This window comes from Nicotiana tabacum, chromosome 6 (genome assembly GCF_000715075.1).
Source record: "Nicotiana tabacum cultivar K326 chromosome 6, ASM71507v2, whole genome shotgun sequence".
Classification (NCBI taxonomy): Eukaryota; Viridiplantae; Streptophyta; class Magnoliopsida; order Solanales; family Solanaceae; genus Nicotiana; species Nicotiana tabacum.
This window is the reverse complement of record NC_134085.1, coordinates 120,409,026-120,429,205: the sequence shown is the minus strand read 5'-3', so window position 1 is coordinate 120,429,205 and position 20,180 is coordinate 120,409,026. Positions and strand designations below refer to the sequence as shown.

Here is a 20,180-nt window from a genome sequence, read left to right as displayed (position 1 = left end):
ATAACTAAATTTTAAAAACTAAATAATATTCAAATTCACATAAAAAAATATTATCAGTTTGAGTTTGGAAAAAGTCGTGCAACAAATTTCGAGTAGTAACATGTGTTTGGACATTTTCATGATGGATGCAACTTTTGTACTTCGTCTTAACATATCAACTAATGCTAAATGTTGATTTTGATGCTACAGTGGTAATAGGAATACTAAGTACATCACGCGCAATCACAGAAAAATCGGGATATTTTTTAGAATGGTCCTTCCAATACATTACAACAACCATCTCTTGAAACATCTCAAGATCAAGCTTCGGTTCCTCTAAATAAAGATCCAATTTTGACTTTCCATTGTTAAAGGCAATATACTTTTTATATTTTACATATTTTAAATAAATATTTTTATTAGGCCCATGGGCCGGCGCAGCCTAGCCTCAGTCAAGCCTCACGGGCCACGGACTTACTCGGGCTGAGTTTAAAAGCCTCGTTTTTAAATGGGGTCCAAAAATTCTAGCTCAATCCTGCTAAATCACGGGCTGGACTGGCCCAATGGGCCAAGCTCATATTGACAGCTCTAAAGACATCTGCTTTGAACTTCTAAGTCTCTGCCAAGTGTAATAAGGCTTCAGTTTTATCCTTTTACCTATTAGGTTCATAAACAATTACTACATTTTCTGAAAAAGTAATCTATTTAAACTATAAATATTTTCGGCCAGAACCATTTTATTTAGACCCCTTTAGCTCAAAAATGGGTCCAATGTTGCTTGGAGTCATCAATAAAGAAGTATTTAGTAAAGCGTCTACTAACCCCACTCTTCTCTTTTGAGAAGCCATAGCCTCAAAGTTTTTGTTTATCTTCTTTCCGTTACCACCACCCTGAGTACAGTGGATGGAATTATCTGTCATACACGTCCGCGACTGCAACTCAAATTTCGAACTACTTTCACAATCATTAAGTTAAGAGAGGATAAAATACCCAAAAAGAAAAAGGAAAATTAGTTAAGAGGGCAGATGACGAGTACCAATAATTAATTGTGGTATAGAATGTAACATTTTCAATGATTCTGAATATTCAACGTAATGCCAGAAACTGCACCAAAGGTGTAAACTGCTAACCATTAGAATTTTCCACGCCAACATTTCTGATTTGGGAAGTAAAACACATTTCTCGTTTAATCAAGTTCAAGTTGAAATTGACTCCATATCTGCATCCGCTTTGTATAATTAGTTTCTAGCCTTGCAGGCGGTGTAACCTAGGGGTGTCAATGGATATTCGAAAACCGATTAAACCGACTGAATCGTACCGCACTGAATCGACTTTTAGGTTTCTTTTTAAGAAACCGTAGATTTTTATATAAATCTATAACCGCACCGATAATTAAGGTAGGTTTTTTATTTTATAAAAATAAATCGAAAAAATACTGAACCGTACCGAATAAATTTTACATGTAGAAAATATATTTATTTAGTAAGTTTAAAAATAATAATGCGTTAAATTTTCTTTGAGCCTTGGAATTATAAAACTATTACAAGCCAACAAGTAATTAAACTCAAAATACTAATTTGTAAAACCTATTAACTTCTACTTAAACTAAGTTATTTCAAGTATCTTTATTAGCAAGACACAGTATTCTAGCGATTATGAGTAGCAAACTACAATGTATTGAATATGTTTCCCTTCATATAATTAAGATTTATCTTTTTGAATATTTAATATTCTATACACTTTATTCTTGAGTCCCAACTTGGTATATCTTTCAACTCGGGTGACTAATATTTTCTTTGCTTTTGTTTGATTTCTTTTACACTGTTGTAGAATAGTTGATGGATCTATACTCTAGCCATCTTTTTTTTTTTTAATTCATCACCCTTTAAACAGTAAAAATATCTAGAGAGTTTTGTTAAGTCCTATAAAAGAACGTACGTTATTGCAATTCTACTTTACTAGTGAATTTTACATGATATTAAAAAAAATACCGAAAATTAACCTAACCGTACCGATACCGAAGAGAAACCGACACGATTGGGACGGTTTCGAAAAGTCTAATCTTGGTTATACATAATAGAATAACCGAAAAATTGGTATGGTACAAATTTTATAAAATAACCGGCCGAACCGAACCATTGACACCCCTAGTGTAACCACTTAGACATTATGCTTAACCATTACAAATGTTACCATTCTCAAAAAAATTAACCTACAAATACAAATGATACCATTCTCAACAAAAAAAAAAAGAAGAAGATTACAATGATTGACATATCAAGCTTCACATTTTAACTTATGCAATACATTATAAGTGGTCCTAAGAAGGATACACCTAATTAATATACATCCATCAACAACAACAGAACCAAGAATTCTGGGCAATCTCATTAAGAGACTGCAGCTGCTTGACGAGAATGGTGATCCCTGCACAGTTCTTCGGATTCATGATTCAAAGAAGAAACAGCATCATAGGTGTAAAGCCGTCTTAGTTCCACAAGGATGATTACTGAAGGCTTAAGACTGGCCGGAGATGACTTCTGAACCGCTCCAGTTCCTCACTTCCACCAAATTAGCAACATTGTTTCTGATCTATTCAGCTACACTATAAGAAGCTTGTGCCTAAGGTCAAGTCATTCAAGTTTGACATTATTTGCATCCGTGTGGTTCCAATCTGCTGAGCTATCTCAAGCTGTTCCTCCAATGGGAGCATCTCATAGCTGCAAAATGAACAAAGATATATACGTTAATGATACAAATTCAGATGCAACTATAACTGATCACCATTGTCAAACAGATAGAAGTATATAAAACATTCAAACATAATTGGGATGCGTAATTGCAGACAATTCAGATGTCTGAGCTGTCTTATAAGATAATGTTATGATAGATGAAAAGGTAATATAAAACATTAAAACAGAATGATAGAAGAGAAGTGCTTCAGGACTGCCAAGCAATAGGGAGAAACCTAACAAAGTAGAAACCAAGTTCAATAAGACAATAGTAAAACCAAAAATGTGGAAGTGAATGTTGGGCCTCTAAGGTTTAAACTTGCCCATAAGATGAAAAGTTGCTGAAATATTGATCTTAAGATAGAAATCGGTGTTGTTAAAGGCTCATTTGAGGGGCGCTAAGATGCTAAAGCGAGGTGAAGCTCAGGCTGTGCCACTACGTGCTTTGCCTCGTTTTACGATTCTTAAGTGCTAGTATAAGGTTGTAAGGTGTGCGTCTCATTGCCCATAGGCTATTCTAAGAGGTTAATTGATTTTGTGGTCCATTACAATTTTTTTAGTTTTATGTCAAATCTCCTAATAAATCTGTTTTTTTTACACTAAAAGATCTGAAAACTGAACACGATCTTTGCAGGGTCATTTTCTTCTATTCAAATTATAAATGGTTATGTTGAACCTTTTCCTCGCTATCTAGAAGATGGTGGCATTAGACAGTATAATCAGAAAAAGAAATATATTATTAAAAAGAGGTTATGAATGAATTTGCTACTTATTTAGGAAGAGGAATTTAGAGATTTCTTTTAGAAAACTAGTAGCTTAAACTGAATAAGAAACTTAAAGTACATTTTTTCATCTAAATCAAAATTTTAAATTGGTTTTTGAACCTACATGCTTTATACTTCATCTACTTCTTTAATCATATCTTTTTTCAATTACTATGTTCATATACAATGATTTTTCTTTGATTATAGTTTCTTTACTAGCATTACGTATATAATTTTTATTTTTCCTTCATTGTGACTTTCTTTACGCCCAAGTTTTAGTTGTGTTTTGACCTTGAAGGCCTAGCAGACCTTGGGCACTTTTTTGTGCTTTTAGCCTTTGATAATGTGAAAAAAATAAAATAAGCAAAACCTTAAAGTGCTGGGAGGAGTGACCCAAGACATTATAAATTCTTTTTTTTTGAGAAGGAACATCATAAATTCTTTTTGGAAACCCTTATATTATAAAGAATAAGAGATAAGAGTATTAACTAACACCCTCCCGCACGAGTAACCCAGTTATAAGGTTTACGCACAGACTTAGACTTCTCTTTTTTTTCTTTTTTTAGCTTATTCTTTTTTGTCCTCTCTTTAGAAGACTGAACATTGGACTTGAAGTAGGGAGAGGGAGAGACAGTAGGCTCAAGAGGGAGTCTGGAGTCAATAGGCTCAACATGCTTAAGGACTGGGCTGGGAGCAAATTTAGCCGCTCAATAGGTTGAATTTAGCGAGATATGAGAGAAGCCCCAAGTGATAGAATAGATAGAGAGGAATGATTGTGAAAATGGACTTACCAAAGTTTGGCACTGATACCACGTGAAAGAATCTAAGTGTTCAACCCAAAACCTTAAGGTAATGGGTGAGCCCCTTAGGACATTATAAATCCCTTCAAATTGTATGGAGGAAGTTAAACACATGCAATCTCCCCAAGTCAATGCAGACTTAGCTAAGAACAGAAAACAATAAAAGCAAAATGAATTGTATAAGTTATACCAACCAGTTAGGATCAACGCTTAGTTGTTATTACACATATTAGATCAAGTATTTTCCAGAAGTTCTTTTAATCTAGCCAAGACTCATATGTCTGCCTAGCAACAAGTGTGAGATCTAGAGTACCCCATTTGTCTTAAAAGACAAACTACTGTATGCATGGAGTTCTTAAATCTAACCAGAAAGCAAGATACTTTCTTATTCATTTACCACCAAACAAAATATGGTGCATATATCTCAATTGTCTAAACAGGGAAGAAAGCAACACATGAAAACAATTCTGAGTAAACCGAAAAGAAGTGCTCAACAGCTCCAGAGGGCAGAGACTACTTACTGGGATAGCAGCTCATAGTCAACTATGTTGTCTGGACCAGGCCGATGAGCTTTTCCATTTGAACGGAACTGCCGGAATGATCTTGGATTTAGTCCAGCAACATGGGTAACAGCACTGACAAGCTTTTTCTGCAGGGACTGAAGCCTACGAAAAGTAAGTTCATCCAGAGGGGCTATACAGCCAAGGCTGCCATCTAGTGTCCCAAACACTGAAGCGAAGCGATTTGTTTTATCAGACCCTGGAGTGGTACCAGTTCGGTCAGATATAGTGGGAAGCAACTGCAAGCGTAAGAACTTCGTAATGCGAGAACCAACATGGAACTCAGCCCTAGACAGAAGCTTCTGCCCTTTCCAACTTTCTGACACCTTCGGAGCATAGTAGAATATCTACATTCAAGAATATTATCAAATTAGGATCAGATATCAAGGCCCATGATTAAATTTAAAGAACACAGCGAGTCTTTCAAACATTGCTAAACACAACGACAGTAGCAAGTAACAAAAGATATTTGTTCCTTTGATAGAGAACATTAGGAGAAATGTTATGCAACATCAATGATGCTGACCACAGGATATCAGAATAACTATTGCAAGTATGACTAGCTATTTACATACTATAACTACGTTGGTGGCCTCAAACTTCTTTAGGAAATTATCATTCTCGGAAATAATAAAATTTCGTGACTTAAATGCTAAATGTTCACGGCATACTCAGTGGCAAAAGCAAATCTGCATCTTTTTCATGCATTAGTATTGTCTGTCATTGCAGACTCATCCACCTTTTCATAATCAATGTGAGCCCCCATTCTCCAGGCCAATGGAAAAGAAAGCAAATAGTAATAACAATAATAATGTATAATGCTGGGGCAAAGATATACAGAATGGTGCTTGCTGGCTGTGTTTATCACATACGACAGGAGAGGAACTTGAGGGTATTTCAAAAGAAGCAGAGGACAAGTGATATTATACTAAGACTGGTCATCCAAGAGGTGTTTTGTAGAGGTTATCTGAAGAGCAGACTAGCTAGGAGATTAGAATCTGCAAATTTGTATCCTTCGATGATATAGCTGGTCGTTTGTATTTTAGTAGCTACTGGGGTTGGGGCAATATGCCCAACTTGCAGCTCTAGTTTCTGGGTTTTTGCTTTGTATTGTACAGTTTATCCCTTGGTAAATAAAACCTCTTAATCACCAAAATAATAATAACAATAATAATGGAGTTTCGTGGGGCAGGAAAATCTCGTATACAAGACGTATACCAAAAAGTAGAGAACCTACACCAGAATATGATTCTCTACGAAAGAACACCAATCATCCATACACAGAGGCACCTTAGGGTGTCCAATGTTGTTAAAGGCTTGCCTAAGGCGCACTTAAGCCCTGAAGCTCTGTGAAACCCGGGCTGTGCACTTCGCGTCGCTTAATTGGAGCTTTAGTGTAAGCATGAAGGTGCTAAGGCGTGTGCGATTTAACTGATAGGTTCAGACTTTACAGGCACAGCAGCATACCTATAGTTTAGTTATATTTTCTCATTCCTTTGCACAAATAATTATTGTTTGTGTTCATAGTTACATTTCTTGCATTATATTTCTATTTTTTATTTTGTTTTCTTCATTGGCGTTTTTTTTTTTTTTTTTTGCTAAAGCCCATACCTTAGTTGCACTTTACTCTTAAAGCTCCAACAGAGCTTGGCGCTTACAACCTATTAAACTGAATTTGTTGTGTGAACTTCAACTTTCACAGAAGAATGATGGCCTTCAAATAGAATGAGGAAGTTATAGCCTTGACAAAATAGACAAAATATAAAGATAAAATATACCTGAACATTTTTTTGATCATCTGAAACTACAAGACTGAGAGTGCTACCATCAATCAAGAACTCTGTTGCTAAACAGTCAAGGGAACCAAAATCTTTAGCTAATAAATTAAGCTGAGGCTCTTTCCAACTGATGAAGTATATACTCTTGTGAATGTCTCCAAGAAGAATAAAGTTCTTCACCTATAACATTTACAATATTGAACGAAAAAGGCATGAGAAAAGTTCAGAATATTAATTGTGAGAAGCTCAGAGAAAGTAAAGGAAGAAACTCCAAATACTATCAACAACAACAACAACAACAACCCAGTATAATCCCACTTAGTGGGGTCTGGGAAGGGTAGTGTGTACGCAGACCTTATCCCCACCCTGGGGTAGAGAGGCTGTTTCCAAATAGACTCCCGGCATCCTTCCCTCCAAGAACTTCCCACCTTGCTCTTGGGGAGACTCGAACTCACAACCTCTTGGTTGGAAGTGGAGGTTGCTTACCATCAGAGCAACCCCTCTTGTCCAAATACTATCACGGTTCGATATTGTTTTGTTCAAGAATGAAAAGTATTATACAATTAGATCTTTCATTTTTGAAAAACGACAAGGATTTTGAGAATAAAACATGAAAACAAGTTATGTGCTCCTCCCAACAGTCGATGCAATTCGTTTTCTAGTTTGAGCTAACAAAAATGATTATTCCAACTGCAAGTACTATTGATAGGAGAACCTATAAACCAATAGCAAATTGCTTGCTCCCTTCATTACATTCTGTTCAGGTTATACTTTGATCCCTGTTGAAGCATATACTTGCCGGATGGATGCAGGGCGGACGATTTTAGAGCGGGCTGAGCTGTCACAAAATGATTTATCTCCCCAAATTTTGTAACTGTTACTGATACTGCAGAAAATATAGAAACTGTGCCACTTGGATTCACCAAATTATGACTGCATCTATGCACTTTTTACCAAATTATGATTGGAACTCCTCAATCTAGGTGCGCCCCGACGCTTCTATATGATTAATTCATCATGAGTTCTATATGATTAATTCTCAGAGGCACCATAATCTATGTACCTTCCCCAGATGAAAGGGAAAAAGTACTGAATGAACACCCAAGTACTTAATCTTCACTGGAAGTGTTTGATCTGATTTTATAAAAAGGTTTTTTGGAAATGAAGGAAAAGCCACTATGAATTGTACTTACAATATTTAGGCTCACAACATGGAGTGGAGGAACATCACAAAAAGCAACTCCATTCAACTCAGACCCCGTCCATTTGTGCAAGATAATTTTAGGACCAGAAGCTATCAACAAGTGACCTTGAAGTGAAGCTAAAGCAGATATAGCACCCTTCAATTCCTTTGAGTAGACTTCTGAGACCTGAAACGATTTCGAAGGACAGAGTGAAAGGTCTCATTTTGCCAATAAAAAAAGAAATATGAAAGTGAATAGCCATGTGATGGAAGATACCAAAGTTCGAGAATTATCAGCATTTCGGTCTACAGAAAACAAAAGCACACGTCCTCTTGCAGCAACATCCTCCCCTTGCACATAAGCAGTTCCAACTGCCAATAGTGTTTCATTCTCTCTTGTTGTTGTATTCTGTTGTACAAATTGAAAGATAGAGGAAACTATCAATTTGTGAAAGAAAGACTCCTCATATTCCTACTCAAGTGGTGTCCCAGTAGTGCTCCTGTTTTTGCTTTTTTTTCCTCTTCTTCCTTTGGGTGGGTGGGTTGCGAGGGGGGGGGGTTTGGAAGAGAAGGAGAAAAAAATCCAGGTAGCATTTTAATTGACCTAGTGACCATTAGGGAAATAAAAAGTTTCCTTGCCTATGAGAAGTATAATTATGTATTTTCAAACAGATCACTTAAAGGAGAAACTTTCAAAGGGCAACTGGAGCTTCAAAAACTTTAGTTTAGGGAACTGTAACATTCAACAGAGAAAATGCAAAGAGGAGCTGAATGTATATACCACTAGAAACAGAATCTTTTATTTCCCAAATTGGATTTTAAAGTTGTAGATTCTCTTAAATCAATTCTCCCCAGATTTTTATTCTCGATAGACCAGGCTCAATGATAAGAATCCAACCAGAAGGTTGTAACTTGACCTTCAAGAATTGAATGGTAAAAGTGTGGTCCATAAGATTGACCTTCACCAGCTGCGGAGGAGGTTAAGAATCCAACCAGAAGGTCGTCACTGAGGAGGAGGAGAGATTGCACTAGTTATTAAATTGTTCCCTTCTTTTACTATAGTAGTAGTTCTTTTCTGTAAGGAAACAAAAAGATAAATAGAAAAAGAAGAGGAATAAAAATGAACTCACAAGTAAAGTAACCACCCTCACAGTCAGAGCATTTTCAGAACTTTGCATAGGAATACTTGCCCTTGTTTGCCAGGGCCCACCAGATTTGTCTGGTTCCATAATCCGCACCTCAAATTCTTCTATAGGATAGTTCCCTTCAAAATTTATATTATCAGGATCAAACTGGTGGCCAACTTCTTGATCAGCTATAGTTGATAGGACTTGATTCAATGGCTTAAGAACCTGTCAGAAATAAGTAAAACTGTATGAGAACTTTTTTTTTTGGATTGGTAAATAATATATTATATAAATATTTGCACTAAGCCAGTGCAACAGGCGTAATTACAGGTTGTGCAAATCAGCAATTGCGTCTAAAATATCATCTACATCTGGTGCACCAAAAAACGATCAACAAAATGCAATTAAGTTTAAGGCACTGTAAATTTCTTCTTTTGCCTTCAAAAATTCTACTGTTTCTTTCAAGCCAGACGGACCACTAGATAACTTGAGGAACAGTGTTCCAGGTCTTTTGAGCTTTCTTGCATAGACCCTCCCTCATCCAGCAATTCAGCATTTCTGAAATGGAGTTAGGCATGGTCCAAAACATACCAAATATTGAAAAGAACATGTTCCATAACTGGTTTGTAACCTTGCAATGCAAAAAAAGATGGGTAACATCTTCAGATTGTTCTTCACATAAAGGACATCTGCTGCACAGCTTGAAACCCCTCTTCTGGAGATTGTTTTCTGTGAGGCATGCCTCCTTAGCCACAATCATTAAGCCAGTAAATATTAATGCTAGCCTGTCTTTTCCACCAATGATTCACATTTTCCTTTTATATTATTTTGTTCCGGGGGGGGGGGGGTGTTATTTTGTATCTGGAGGTCACACAGAAAGCTGACCATAACTGTAGTCGACTAATATGTTGTGCATTCATGCGTGGGAAGGTTATGTAATATTCACGTTGGTATAAGGTTTATGCCTCATCTCTGAAATTACCAGCCTAACAACATATATTAAAACATTATTAACAAACCAAGAACAGATAACAGAAGCAGGAACATATACTCACTGGAACTGAAACTATAATTGGGTAAAGATTCTTCTCAGCAAAATAAGTAACTTGATGTGGTGTTCCCTTCAGTGGTATCTGCATCTCAGTCCCAAAATAAAAGATAAGAAAGACAAGGGAAATGTTAAAATTCGGATATCCAATGAGAGAAATAAATATCAACTTTCTGCAGTAATGATATTGTACTCTAATTAATTTGAAAATGTTCGCAACAGTTTATATGCATCACTATAGTTATTTGTGCAGACTAGTAGTTCAACAACTACTAGATGTAATTGTCTCTAACTATGAAATTATACTAATAAGTCTCTCTAATCAATCAATTAGTTTACCAGTAGACAAATTCCCTTCAGTTTAGTAATCAATTTCATCAATCAATCAGTTATCCATTACACAATCATATTATCTTTGTTGAAGCTCTCATGGGAAATGCCAAAACTTTACACATCGATCGACAAAAAGGATATCCGTACAAGCACAGTTATTGTGACATCTTAATTCATCAAAAGCAAAACAATCCTAATATATCTGAAGGATCAATTTAAAAAGATATAATAAAAAACAAAAGCTTTTGAATTTCCTTAAAAGTATGTCTTTTGCGGTTATACAAAATAGAAAAACATAGAAATAACATTAGAAACAAGCATGACATTTGAAAACAATATTTGTAACATGCATAGTGTAAAATTGAGCAAACATATAACAAGTAAAGAAAATCAGTTAGCTGGTTGGCAAAAATGAATTCCCACCTTCTGCACTGGCCAATAGTTGTCATAGGACAGGAATGATGGAAGCTGGCATATTTTTAAAGTGCCCTGCAATGACAATAAGCAATCCATGGATACATGAGCAGAGACAGATGAAAGTCGGAACAAGCACAATTTCATTACCATACCTGGGCTGTTACGTAGATAGGTCCGTGATTACAGTTGACATTATGAAGAACAGTGAACGCAACGATAGGTCCGTCACACAGCTGCAGCAACAAAGCAACACTAATCAAGAAGAGCAAACATAAAGCATAAACGACCCAGGGTGAAAAGTCTGTAGCTTAGATAACAAAGGATATAGGTGAAATAAATGGTTTTGTGGTGCCAGGAAGGTTGTGCTTCAAGGCAAGGCCATGATTTCCTGATTCATTCTTCACACAAGACGCCACAAAACGCAGCCTAAACGAGCATCACTTTAATCTAAATTCACCAATCCCTTGACTCTTTACCCAGAAAAAAACAACTAGAATATGTGAAATACATATGGGAGCAAGTAAACAATAACCTGTGGATGTACTCGAAGTCGTTCACGAAATACCATGAACCAAGATGGCCTGGACCCGGTGAGAAATAATCCTTGAGAACCACCAATATTCTTAAAGACACTCATTCGCTGTGATGGGGTTCCAGATGACATCTCTTCCTTTGCATAATTCTCTACTGAAACCCGAACAAATCTTAAATTTCTGAGCCTAGATGCATTTGTACTGCTAAGACCAATGGAATTCTGTGACGAAACAGATCCATCAACTTTAGAAGAATTCTCTGATCCTTCAAAAACATATGCATGATAACACAGAATCGTCCCATCAGCTAATATCCCAAAAAGAAAAGGGCGGGAATATAGCCCTATCCACCTATGCATCATCAACTCCACCACGTTTATCTTCATGTCCTTAGCATTCTCTTTCTGTCCAGGGCCCATAACATCCTCAGTATTTTTCTTCAGACCATTGACTGGATCTTGGATAAAGGTGTCGACAAGGTGGGTTCTTCCAGATACGAATTTATCAATGGAGAAAACACAACTAAAATTGGGAACATCAAATATTTCAAGAGTACCATTTTCATAGCAAACAACACAATACACATCACCCTGATCATGGGTTACCCCATCTGCACCATCAATTGCCTCTCCCATTCCAGAAGAAAGCCAAGCATCAGTACTAGTCTTCCTGAGCCAAGGTTCAGGGCCTTTATCATGATATAGAGTACAAGCAGATACTGACTTTTTTGAGCTTTCAAATATTGATGGAACAGTAACAGAAACAGAGCACGATGATGGATCTGAAAAGGAACAATAATGTCAGTGTGGAAGAGAAACACAGGATAAATGCAAAAGTCGAGCGTAAACAGAGACATGTTTCAAGACAAAAAGGGAAAGACTTAAACTGCGAATTATGGAGTTATATTAACTAGCCCAGGCCTTTCAGAAATAACTGCATCTACTTTGACTACAGCTTGTACTATTCACTAATGCAGTATGATTCAGGCCAGTAGTAAGTCCCTTGGGAAATGTGCTACATGTATTAGCTTGATTCAAGTTCATTTTAGGGTCAGTTAAGTCATATTTCATTTCTATCGTGATTAATACGGACTAGATCAATATGCTTTCAGTGTCAATTTAATTTTTGATAACAAAGGTACTAACAGCTTGTTTGGATGGTTGTTACCTATTGTATCGTATCGTATTGTTACTTTAAATACGATGTTTGTTTTGATTGGTACTTAAATTTTATTGTATCGTATCGCTAAATTTGTCGTTACATAACGACGAAATGTGCCACTTTATGTAACAACCGATTTGGTGCGGTCGCGTCGTTACCTTGTCTTTTCTCTCAATCTCACCCTTCACTATTGTTAAATAATTTATTTTATCATTTACCCTACCTTTTTATATAATAAATTTACCCTATATCATAATTTTTATTTATAATATTACAAGTTTATTCTTCATATTGCTGGTGCGTGATGTCATGAAACGATGGAAAACGATACAATCTATCCAAACATTGTATTTATCAAACGATACAGTACAATACAATACAGTACGATACGATACATTATGAAACGATACGTAACAACTATCCAAACAAGCTGTAAGGAGCGTTCTGATAGTTTTTCTTGCCAGTAGTTAAAGTACAACGTAAAGAGCATGTAAAAAACAAATAAGCAAATACTCTACAAAGTTATGTTCTCAACTAATATGATGAACTAACATAGAACAAATAAACAACACTATATAAAATCTGTAATCTGTTAAGCTAGAACAAGATTTTATCACATTAAGCAACGAAGAAAGAGTTTGCTTGTTGGTTAGCACTGCAAGAAGAGAGGTAGAAATTTACAAAAGCAAATAAGTTTTATCTTAGTAGATATACCTCCCGGAAGAAGCTGAATACTTCCATTTGTCATTCTTAGTAAAACATAAGGGTCAGCTATCGAAACAGAAGATACGATAGAACTATCAGAACTCGAGCCAGATTCCACATTTGAAGCCTTAAAGCTCAGTTCTTGAGTCATAAATGCACCATCAAGAATTCGAGCGCCATGTGCAAACACTTGGATTACTCGACGTCTACATGAACAGAAGTATAATGTTAAGCTACTTTGTAAAAATTAAAAAACGCGTGCAACTGCTCAACATAACCAGCAACTGAAGGATATCAAAAAAATGAATTAGATCTAAATATCTAATTGGTCAATTTTGAAAAGCATTCAGCCAATAGCATAGATGAAACCAAATTCCACATAAAGGAACTAAATTCCTACAGTGTCGTTCATAACAGCCATAAATAAAAGAATAGATTATAACGTATTCTCATTTTTTATAAGGTATGACGTATTCTCATTTAAGAAAGCAGGGCCATAATCAAACTCTTCCTTTTGAATCAGTAGTAAGTACCTCTATATGGGGGGGAAGTTCGAAAATCTCCTCCAAATTATTGCACAACTTCTTGAACGTAAAATCAGGAGAAACACATTTCCCCTTTCTTTTTTCTTTTTAAAAGGTGATTATTTCAAAAAACGGAAACCAGTTATGATTAACAATATGATGTATAAATTATACTCTTGTCATTTCGGTTTATATGACCACATTCTACCTTGGTACTTCCAAAAAAAATTTGAGGCCATTCCATTTCTATGCAACTTTCAAGCATTAAAAATCATTAAATTATTCCAATTATTGACTTTGATGTGATATTTTCTCTATCATACTAGCTTTTCACCCGCTATTTTAACATTTTACTCTACTATCAAAAATCTAATATATAAGTCAACTTAACATCACAGACTCCATAACACACAAAATGAAATGGAGGGAGTAGTTATCAAATGAACAATACTGGCGCACAGAATAAAACGGAGGGAGTAGTAATCAAACAAACCAAAATAATCTAAACTAAACAGGCCAAGAAGGAAAGGAAAGGAAAGGTTAGACAACATTTGTGCACATTTGGGTCTTGTACCATGAACTATTTTTTTTCTTTTCTTAGTAAGGTAACAGTTTATCCATTAACACCAAGGTGGTACTGGCAATCAAATATTTACAGATTACAAGACCTTGTGTCTTATAAGGAGTCAAAAGAATCTCCAAGTAATTCTGCATCTACAACATAGTTCTCTTTGCACATTTTATGTAACAACTTTTATTCTCAAAACATCTATTATCCTTTTATTTGCACACAGTTTACACATTGTATGTAACTACTTCTATTCTCAAAACATTTATTATTCTTTTCTTTCCACACAGTCCATATGCATGTTGGAGCCATAGTACCATGAACTATTGTGCACTGTCTAATTACTAAATACCCAGTTTAGCAGCACAAAGTTAGGGAATACATCAAATACTATATGCCAAAAAGATATTGGAAGGGCAAGGGAAGATATGAACATAATGATTGAGCAAATGAAATCACCTCCCAAATAGATTTCCAGCAGCAATAGTATTTCCTTGAACATAGTAATCGACATTCTCTGTTACCTCCTCCAAATTATTTGCAGTCTGCAGAACCTGCCATAAGAAGATAAGAAAATAAAGTTATGGGCCTCAACATAAGATTTCAATTCCAGCTATAAAGCGTAGATTGAAAAATAAAGAAAATACTATATATTTGGAAGCGAAAAGGATACCATCGTACGAGTCTCCAAACTAATAATCAAATATGCATGATATTCATCTTCTTCATCTGCCACCCTTGAGGATTCGTTGAGATGGCTACGCGCACTCTTGTGGTAAACAGTCCAAATTCCCTTGCAACCTGGCAAGGCTTCCTTCATGAAGTAAAAATTAAGCATCAAAATTTCTTTCTCCGGCTAGACTTATGTATACTGTTCACTAACAGGCAGTGTCACGATATGCTGAATATCTAAGATTAATTTAAAAGAACATCATAGAACATCTCCCATTAGTCCAAGTTTGATCCTAGTCAAGGTTGTGTATAAGAATGCAGAGAAACATAGAAATTCCTAAATGCTTAGCACTTAGAGAAAATCAAAATCGTCTCCTTGACATCAAGATAAGAACAAAGAAAAGCAAAGAGAACAATCACATCATTCAACATGAAAACGGTAATATCATGGAAAACATCAAAACACAGTGCAATTTTGTTCAGCAAAATTTTCAATAAAAATTAAACTTTCTGGCAAGGTGCCCATACATCAAGTAACTATTCCTTCAAGTCACCACCAGTCATGTTGCTCATTAAACATAAAAGATAAAACTAGAACAATTCACAGAATTTTCTTCAAGTCTCGCCGCATAGAGAACCATCTGAATAACATTTTAACAATAAATACCACGTGCCATGCCCATTTCAAAAAAAAAAAAACATGTGCCATGCATTGCAAGATTAACGAGGGGTCCAAATGAGATTGGGAGGAAACATAGTCCGAAAGCTAGCTTGAGGATATGCATACTGCAAAAACTAGTAAAAGGAAAAAGAAGGCCAAGGCACTTCAAAACTAATGTAATGAATAAACACGAAACAGGAAGAAAAATAACATTACCTCCTTTTTTCCTGCACCCCCCCCCCCCCAAATAAACAAAGGAAGAGAAAATAGGCAAAGAAAATTTCAGCAAGATGACAAAGACTTAATCAGGTTCTCAACAACACAGCAACCCCAATTATTTTTGTGAGAAGGCACGGGAGAAAATATGATATATATTGATGTTGTAGTATGTGATGCAATACAAGAGGTGTTATTTATAGCTACTCTATACAAAGGGGATACTACTCTTATTCCAATGTGGGACAATTACATAGCTATCTCTAAACACTCCCCCTCAAGCCGGAGCATATAAATCATATGTACCGAGCTTGTTACATATATAATCAATGCGAGGACTAGTGAGGGACTTGGTGAAAATATCTACAAGTTGATCATTCGATCTCACAAACTTCGTAGTAATATCTCCTGAGAGTATCTTTTCTCTGACGAAGTGACAATCAATCTCAATGTGTTTAGTTCTCTCATGAAACACCGGATTTGATGCAATATGAAGTGCAGCTTGATTATCGCACACAAGTTCCATCCGACTGATTTCACCAAATTTCAACTCCTTGAGCAATTATTTGGTCCAGACTAGTTCACATGTTGTCATAGCCATTGCTCGGTATTCTGCTTCTGCACTAGACCGAGCAACTACATTCTGTTTCTTACTTTTCCAGGACACCAAATTTCCTCCTACTAAAACACAATATCCAGACGTAGAACGTCTATCAGAAGGTGATCCTGCCCAATCAGCATCCGAGTACCCAACGATCTGCTCATGACCTCGATCCTCAAACAGTAATCCTTTACCTGGAGCCGATTTTATATACCGGATAATGCGGACAACTGCATCCCAATGACTATCACAGGGAGAATTCATAAACTGACTTACAACACTCACAGGATAAGAAATGTCGGGCCTAGTCACTGTGAGATAATTTAATTTACCAACCAGCCGCCTATAGCTTGCAGGATCGCTAAGCGGCTTCCCCTGTCCAGGCAGAAGTTTAGAATTCGGATCCATCGGCGTGTCAACAGGTCTGCAACCTGTCATCCCTGTTTCCTCAAGAATGTCTAACACATATTTCCTTTGAGAAATAACAATACCTGAGCTAGATTGAGCAACCTCAATACCTAGAAAGTACTTCAATCTGCCTAGATCCTTAGTTTGAAAGTGCTGGAAGAGATGCTGCTTCAGATTAGTAATATCATCCTGATCATTGCCCGTAATAACAATATCATCAACATAGACTACCAGATAAATACATAGACTTGAAGCAGAGTGGCAATAAAACACAGAGTGATCAGTGATCAGCTTCACTACGAGTCATGCCAAACTCCTGGATAACCGTGCTGAACTTACCAAACCAGGCTCGAGAAGACTGCTTTAGACCATAAAGTAACCGACGCAAGCGACATACAAGGCCACGAGACTCCCCCTGAGCAATAAACCAGGTGGTTGTTCCATATAAACCCCATCCTCAAGGTCACCATGAAGAAAGACATTCTTAATGTCCAACTGATAGAGGGGCCAATGACGAACTGCAGCCATGGATAGAAAAAGGCGAATTGATGCCACTTTAGCCACTGGAGAGAAGGTATCACTGTAATCTAGCCCAAATATTTGAGTGTATCCTTTGGCAACAAGACGTGCCTTAAGTCGATCAATCTGGCCATCGGGACCAACTTTGACTGCATAAACCCAACGACAACCAACGGCAGATTTACCTGAAGGAAGAGGAACAAGCTCCCATGTACCACTTGTATGTAAAGCAGACATCTCGTCACTCATAGCATGTCGCCATCCTGGATGAGACAATGCTTCACCTGTAGACTTAGGGATGGAAACCGAGGACAATGAAGATATAAAAGCATAATGGGGAGATGACAGACGATGATAACTCAAACCAACATAATGAGGATTAGGGTTTAGTGTGGTCCGTATACCTTTTCGAAGTGCAATCGGTGTACTAAGAGCAGGATCCGCAGTAGGAGCCGTGTCAGGTGCAGGACGAGAACCAGATGGGCCTGATGTAGGGCGCGAACGACGATGATAAGTCAAGAGTGGTGTTCCTGTGGCTGGGGAACTAGGAGGGATAACACTGGACTCCTCAAAAGTTGGTATGGGTGAAACCACTGTGGTTGAAGGTGGAGGAGGATTACTAAACTCCTCAAAAGTCGGTATAGGTAAGACCTCAAATATGTCATGGTGGTCAGCAGAAGTGACATCAGTTGTGAAGAAAGGTTTAGACTCGAAATGTGACGTCAGCTGACATAAGGTACCTATGAAGATCAGGTGAATAACAACGATATCCCTTCTGAACACGAGAATAACCAAGGAAGACACACTTGAGAGCACGAAGAGCTAACTTATCTTTCCCCGGGGCTAAGTTATGAACAAAACATGTGCTCCCAAAAACCCGAGGTGGAAGAGGGTATAAGGCTGACTGGGGAAACAATATTGAATGTGGAATCTGACCCTTGATGGGAGATGAAGGCATCCTATTAATCAAATAACAAGCTGTGAGAACTGCATCGCCCCAAAAACGCAGCGGAACACGAGACTCAATTAGAAGTGTGCGAGCAGTCTCAATAAGGTGCCTATTCTTTCTTTCTGCAACCCCATTTTGCTAAGGGGTATAAGGACAAGATGTCTGATGAATAATTCCATGAGAAGACATAAACTGCTGAAACTGAGAAGATACATATTCTAAGGCATTATCACTGCGAAAAATGCGGATAGAGACACCAAATTGGTTTTTGATTTCAGCACAAAAACTCTGGAATATAGAGAATAACTCAGAACAATTTTTCATTAGAAAAGTCAAGTACATCTTGAGTAATCATCAATAAAGCTAACAAAATAACGAAATCCTAAGGTTGAACTGACTCTACTAGGACCCCATATATCAGAATGAACCAAGGAGAAAACAGACTCTGCATGACTCTCAACACTATGCGTAAAGGAAGCTCGGGTATGTTCACAATCTAATCTACACAAACTGGATAAACTAGGTACCATCTTTTGAAGTTTGGATAAACTCGGATGTCATAAACGTCTGTGGATTAGATCTGGAGGATCTGTAACTAGACATGTTGTGGAAGGACTGAGCGAGTTAAGGTAGTAAAGACCTTCTGATTCACGACCTGTACCAATTGTCTGTCCCGTACTGCGGTCCTGCATAATAAAAGAATCATCAATAAAATATATACCACAATTGAGGGCACGAGTCAAACGACTAACAGATGCAAGACTAAAAGGACAACCAGGAACATAAAGAACGGAATCTAGGGTGATAGAAGACAATGGGTTGGCTTGTCCAACTCCTTGTGCCTTAGTTTGACATCCATTGGCTAAAGTAACAGTAGGAAGAGACTGTGAATATACAATATTCGACAAAAGTGATTTATTACCAGAGATATGATCAGAAGCGCCTGAGTCCATGACCCATGGTCCAAGAGTACTAGACTGGGAAACACAAGCAAAAGAATTACCAGCAATAGGAGTGTCAGTCTGGGCAACTGAGGCTACTTGTGGAGATGTTTGCTTACTTGCTCGATACTGAAGGAGCTCATTATATTCTTCTTTAGATACAGAAAAACCCTGGTTACCTGTAGTCTCGCTCTGAGCAACGTAGGCATTTTTGGGTGGACGGCCATTTAAGGAATAACACATTTCGCGAGTGTGTCCAAGTTTGTGACAATAAGAACACTTGGGTCTAGATCTCCCAAAACGACCGCCTCCTCGTCTATTCTCCATAGCTTGAGATGCCCGAACATCCACTGTCTGGGATGCAAGAACAGAGAAATCAAGTATCTGTGATGAAATCACTGGGTGACTTGGTGCTGCAGCAAGGCGAAGTAATCGAGAGAATAATTCATCAACTGTAGGGACAGTCGGACTCGCCAAAATCTGGTCTCGTACTGAATCAAGATCATGAGGAAGTCCAGCGAGTGTAAGAACTAGAAACATTTTCTGTCGTTGCTCTTGTTGTTTTGACACACTAGCAGAAATTGGCATCAATGTCTCAAATTCCTCCATGACTGCCTGTACCTGACCCAAGTAAGTAGACATATCTAATTCTTGCTTCTTTAAGTTTGTCATCCGTGATATCACATCATAGAAGCGAGATATATCATTAGTGTATAACGTACGAGCCTTTGCCCAAACCAAATAACATGTCTGGAATGGCCGAAACAAAGGCATCAACTTAGAATCAATAGAACGCCACAAGATGCTACATAATTGAGCATCAATTTTTGCCCAAAGCGCTATCGCCTTTTCATCTCCTTCGCTAGACTGTTTAATCAGATGATCTTGCACACCTTGACCTTTACACCACAACTCGACAGATGAAGCCCAAGCTAAGTAGTTTGAACCTCCCATTAAAGGTTCCGAGGTAATCATAACATTAGAGTTTCCAGAACTCATGC

At 37.2% G+C, this 20,180-nt stretch overlaps 1 protein-coding gene across 3 annotated transcripts in view; it reads right to left on the bottom strand.

Moving 5' to 3' along the window:
* Positions 1-2,025: 2,025 nt before the first annotated feature.
* Positions 2,026-20,180, bottom strand: part of LOC107806979 (cleavage and polyadenylation specificity factor subunit 1) — a 40,232-nt gene continuing 22,077 nt past the window's right edge. For all 3 annotated transcript variants that reach the window (XM_075255257.1, XM_075255258.1, XM_075255259.1), the window contains 13 exons: positions 14,886-15,026; positions 14,672-14,766; positions 13,130-13,326; positions 11,254-12,035; positions 10,874-10,954; positions 10,728-10,793; positions 9,979-10,056; positions 8,927-9,148; positions 8,074-8,205; positions 7,807-7,983; positions 6,614-6,793; positions 4,797-5,182; positions 2,026-2,699 (listed from right to left, as the gene is read on the bottom strand). In XM_075255257.1, coding sequence (XP_075111358.1) covers positions 2,585-2,699; positions 4,797-5,182; positions 6,614-6,793; positions 7,807-7,983; positions 8,074-8,205; positions 8,927-9,148; positions 9,979-10,056; positions 10,728-10,793; positions 10,874-10,954; positions 11,254-12,035; positions 13,130-13,326; positions 14,672-14,766; positions 14,886-15,026 — 2,652 coding nt within the window. In that variant the 3' untranslated portion in view covers positions 2,026-2,584. The remainder of the gene's footprint in view (positions 2,700-4,796; positions 5,183-6,613; positions 6,794-7,806; positions 7,984-8,073; positions 8,206-8,926; positions 9,149-9,978; positions 10,057-10,727; positions 10,794-10,873; positions 10,955-11,253; positions 12,036-13,129; positions 13,327-14,671; positions 14,767-14,885; positions 15,027-20,180) is intronic.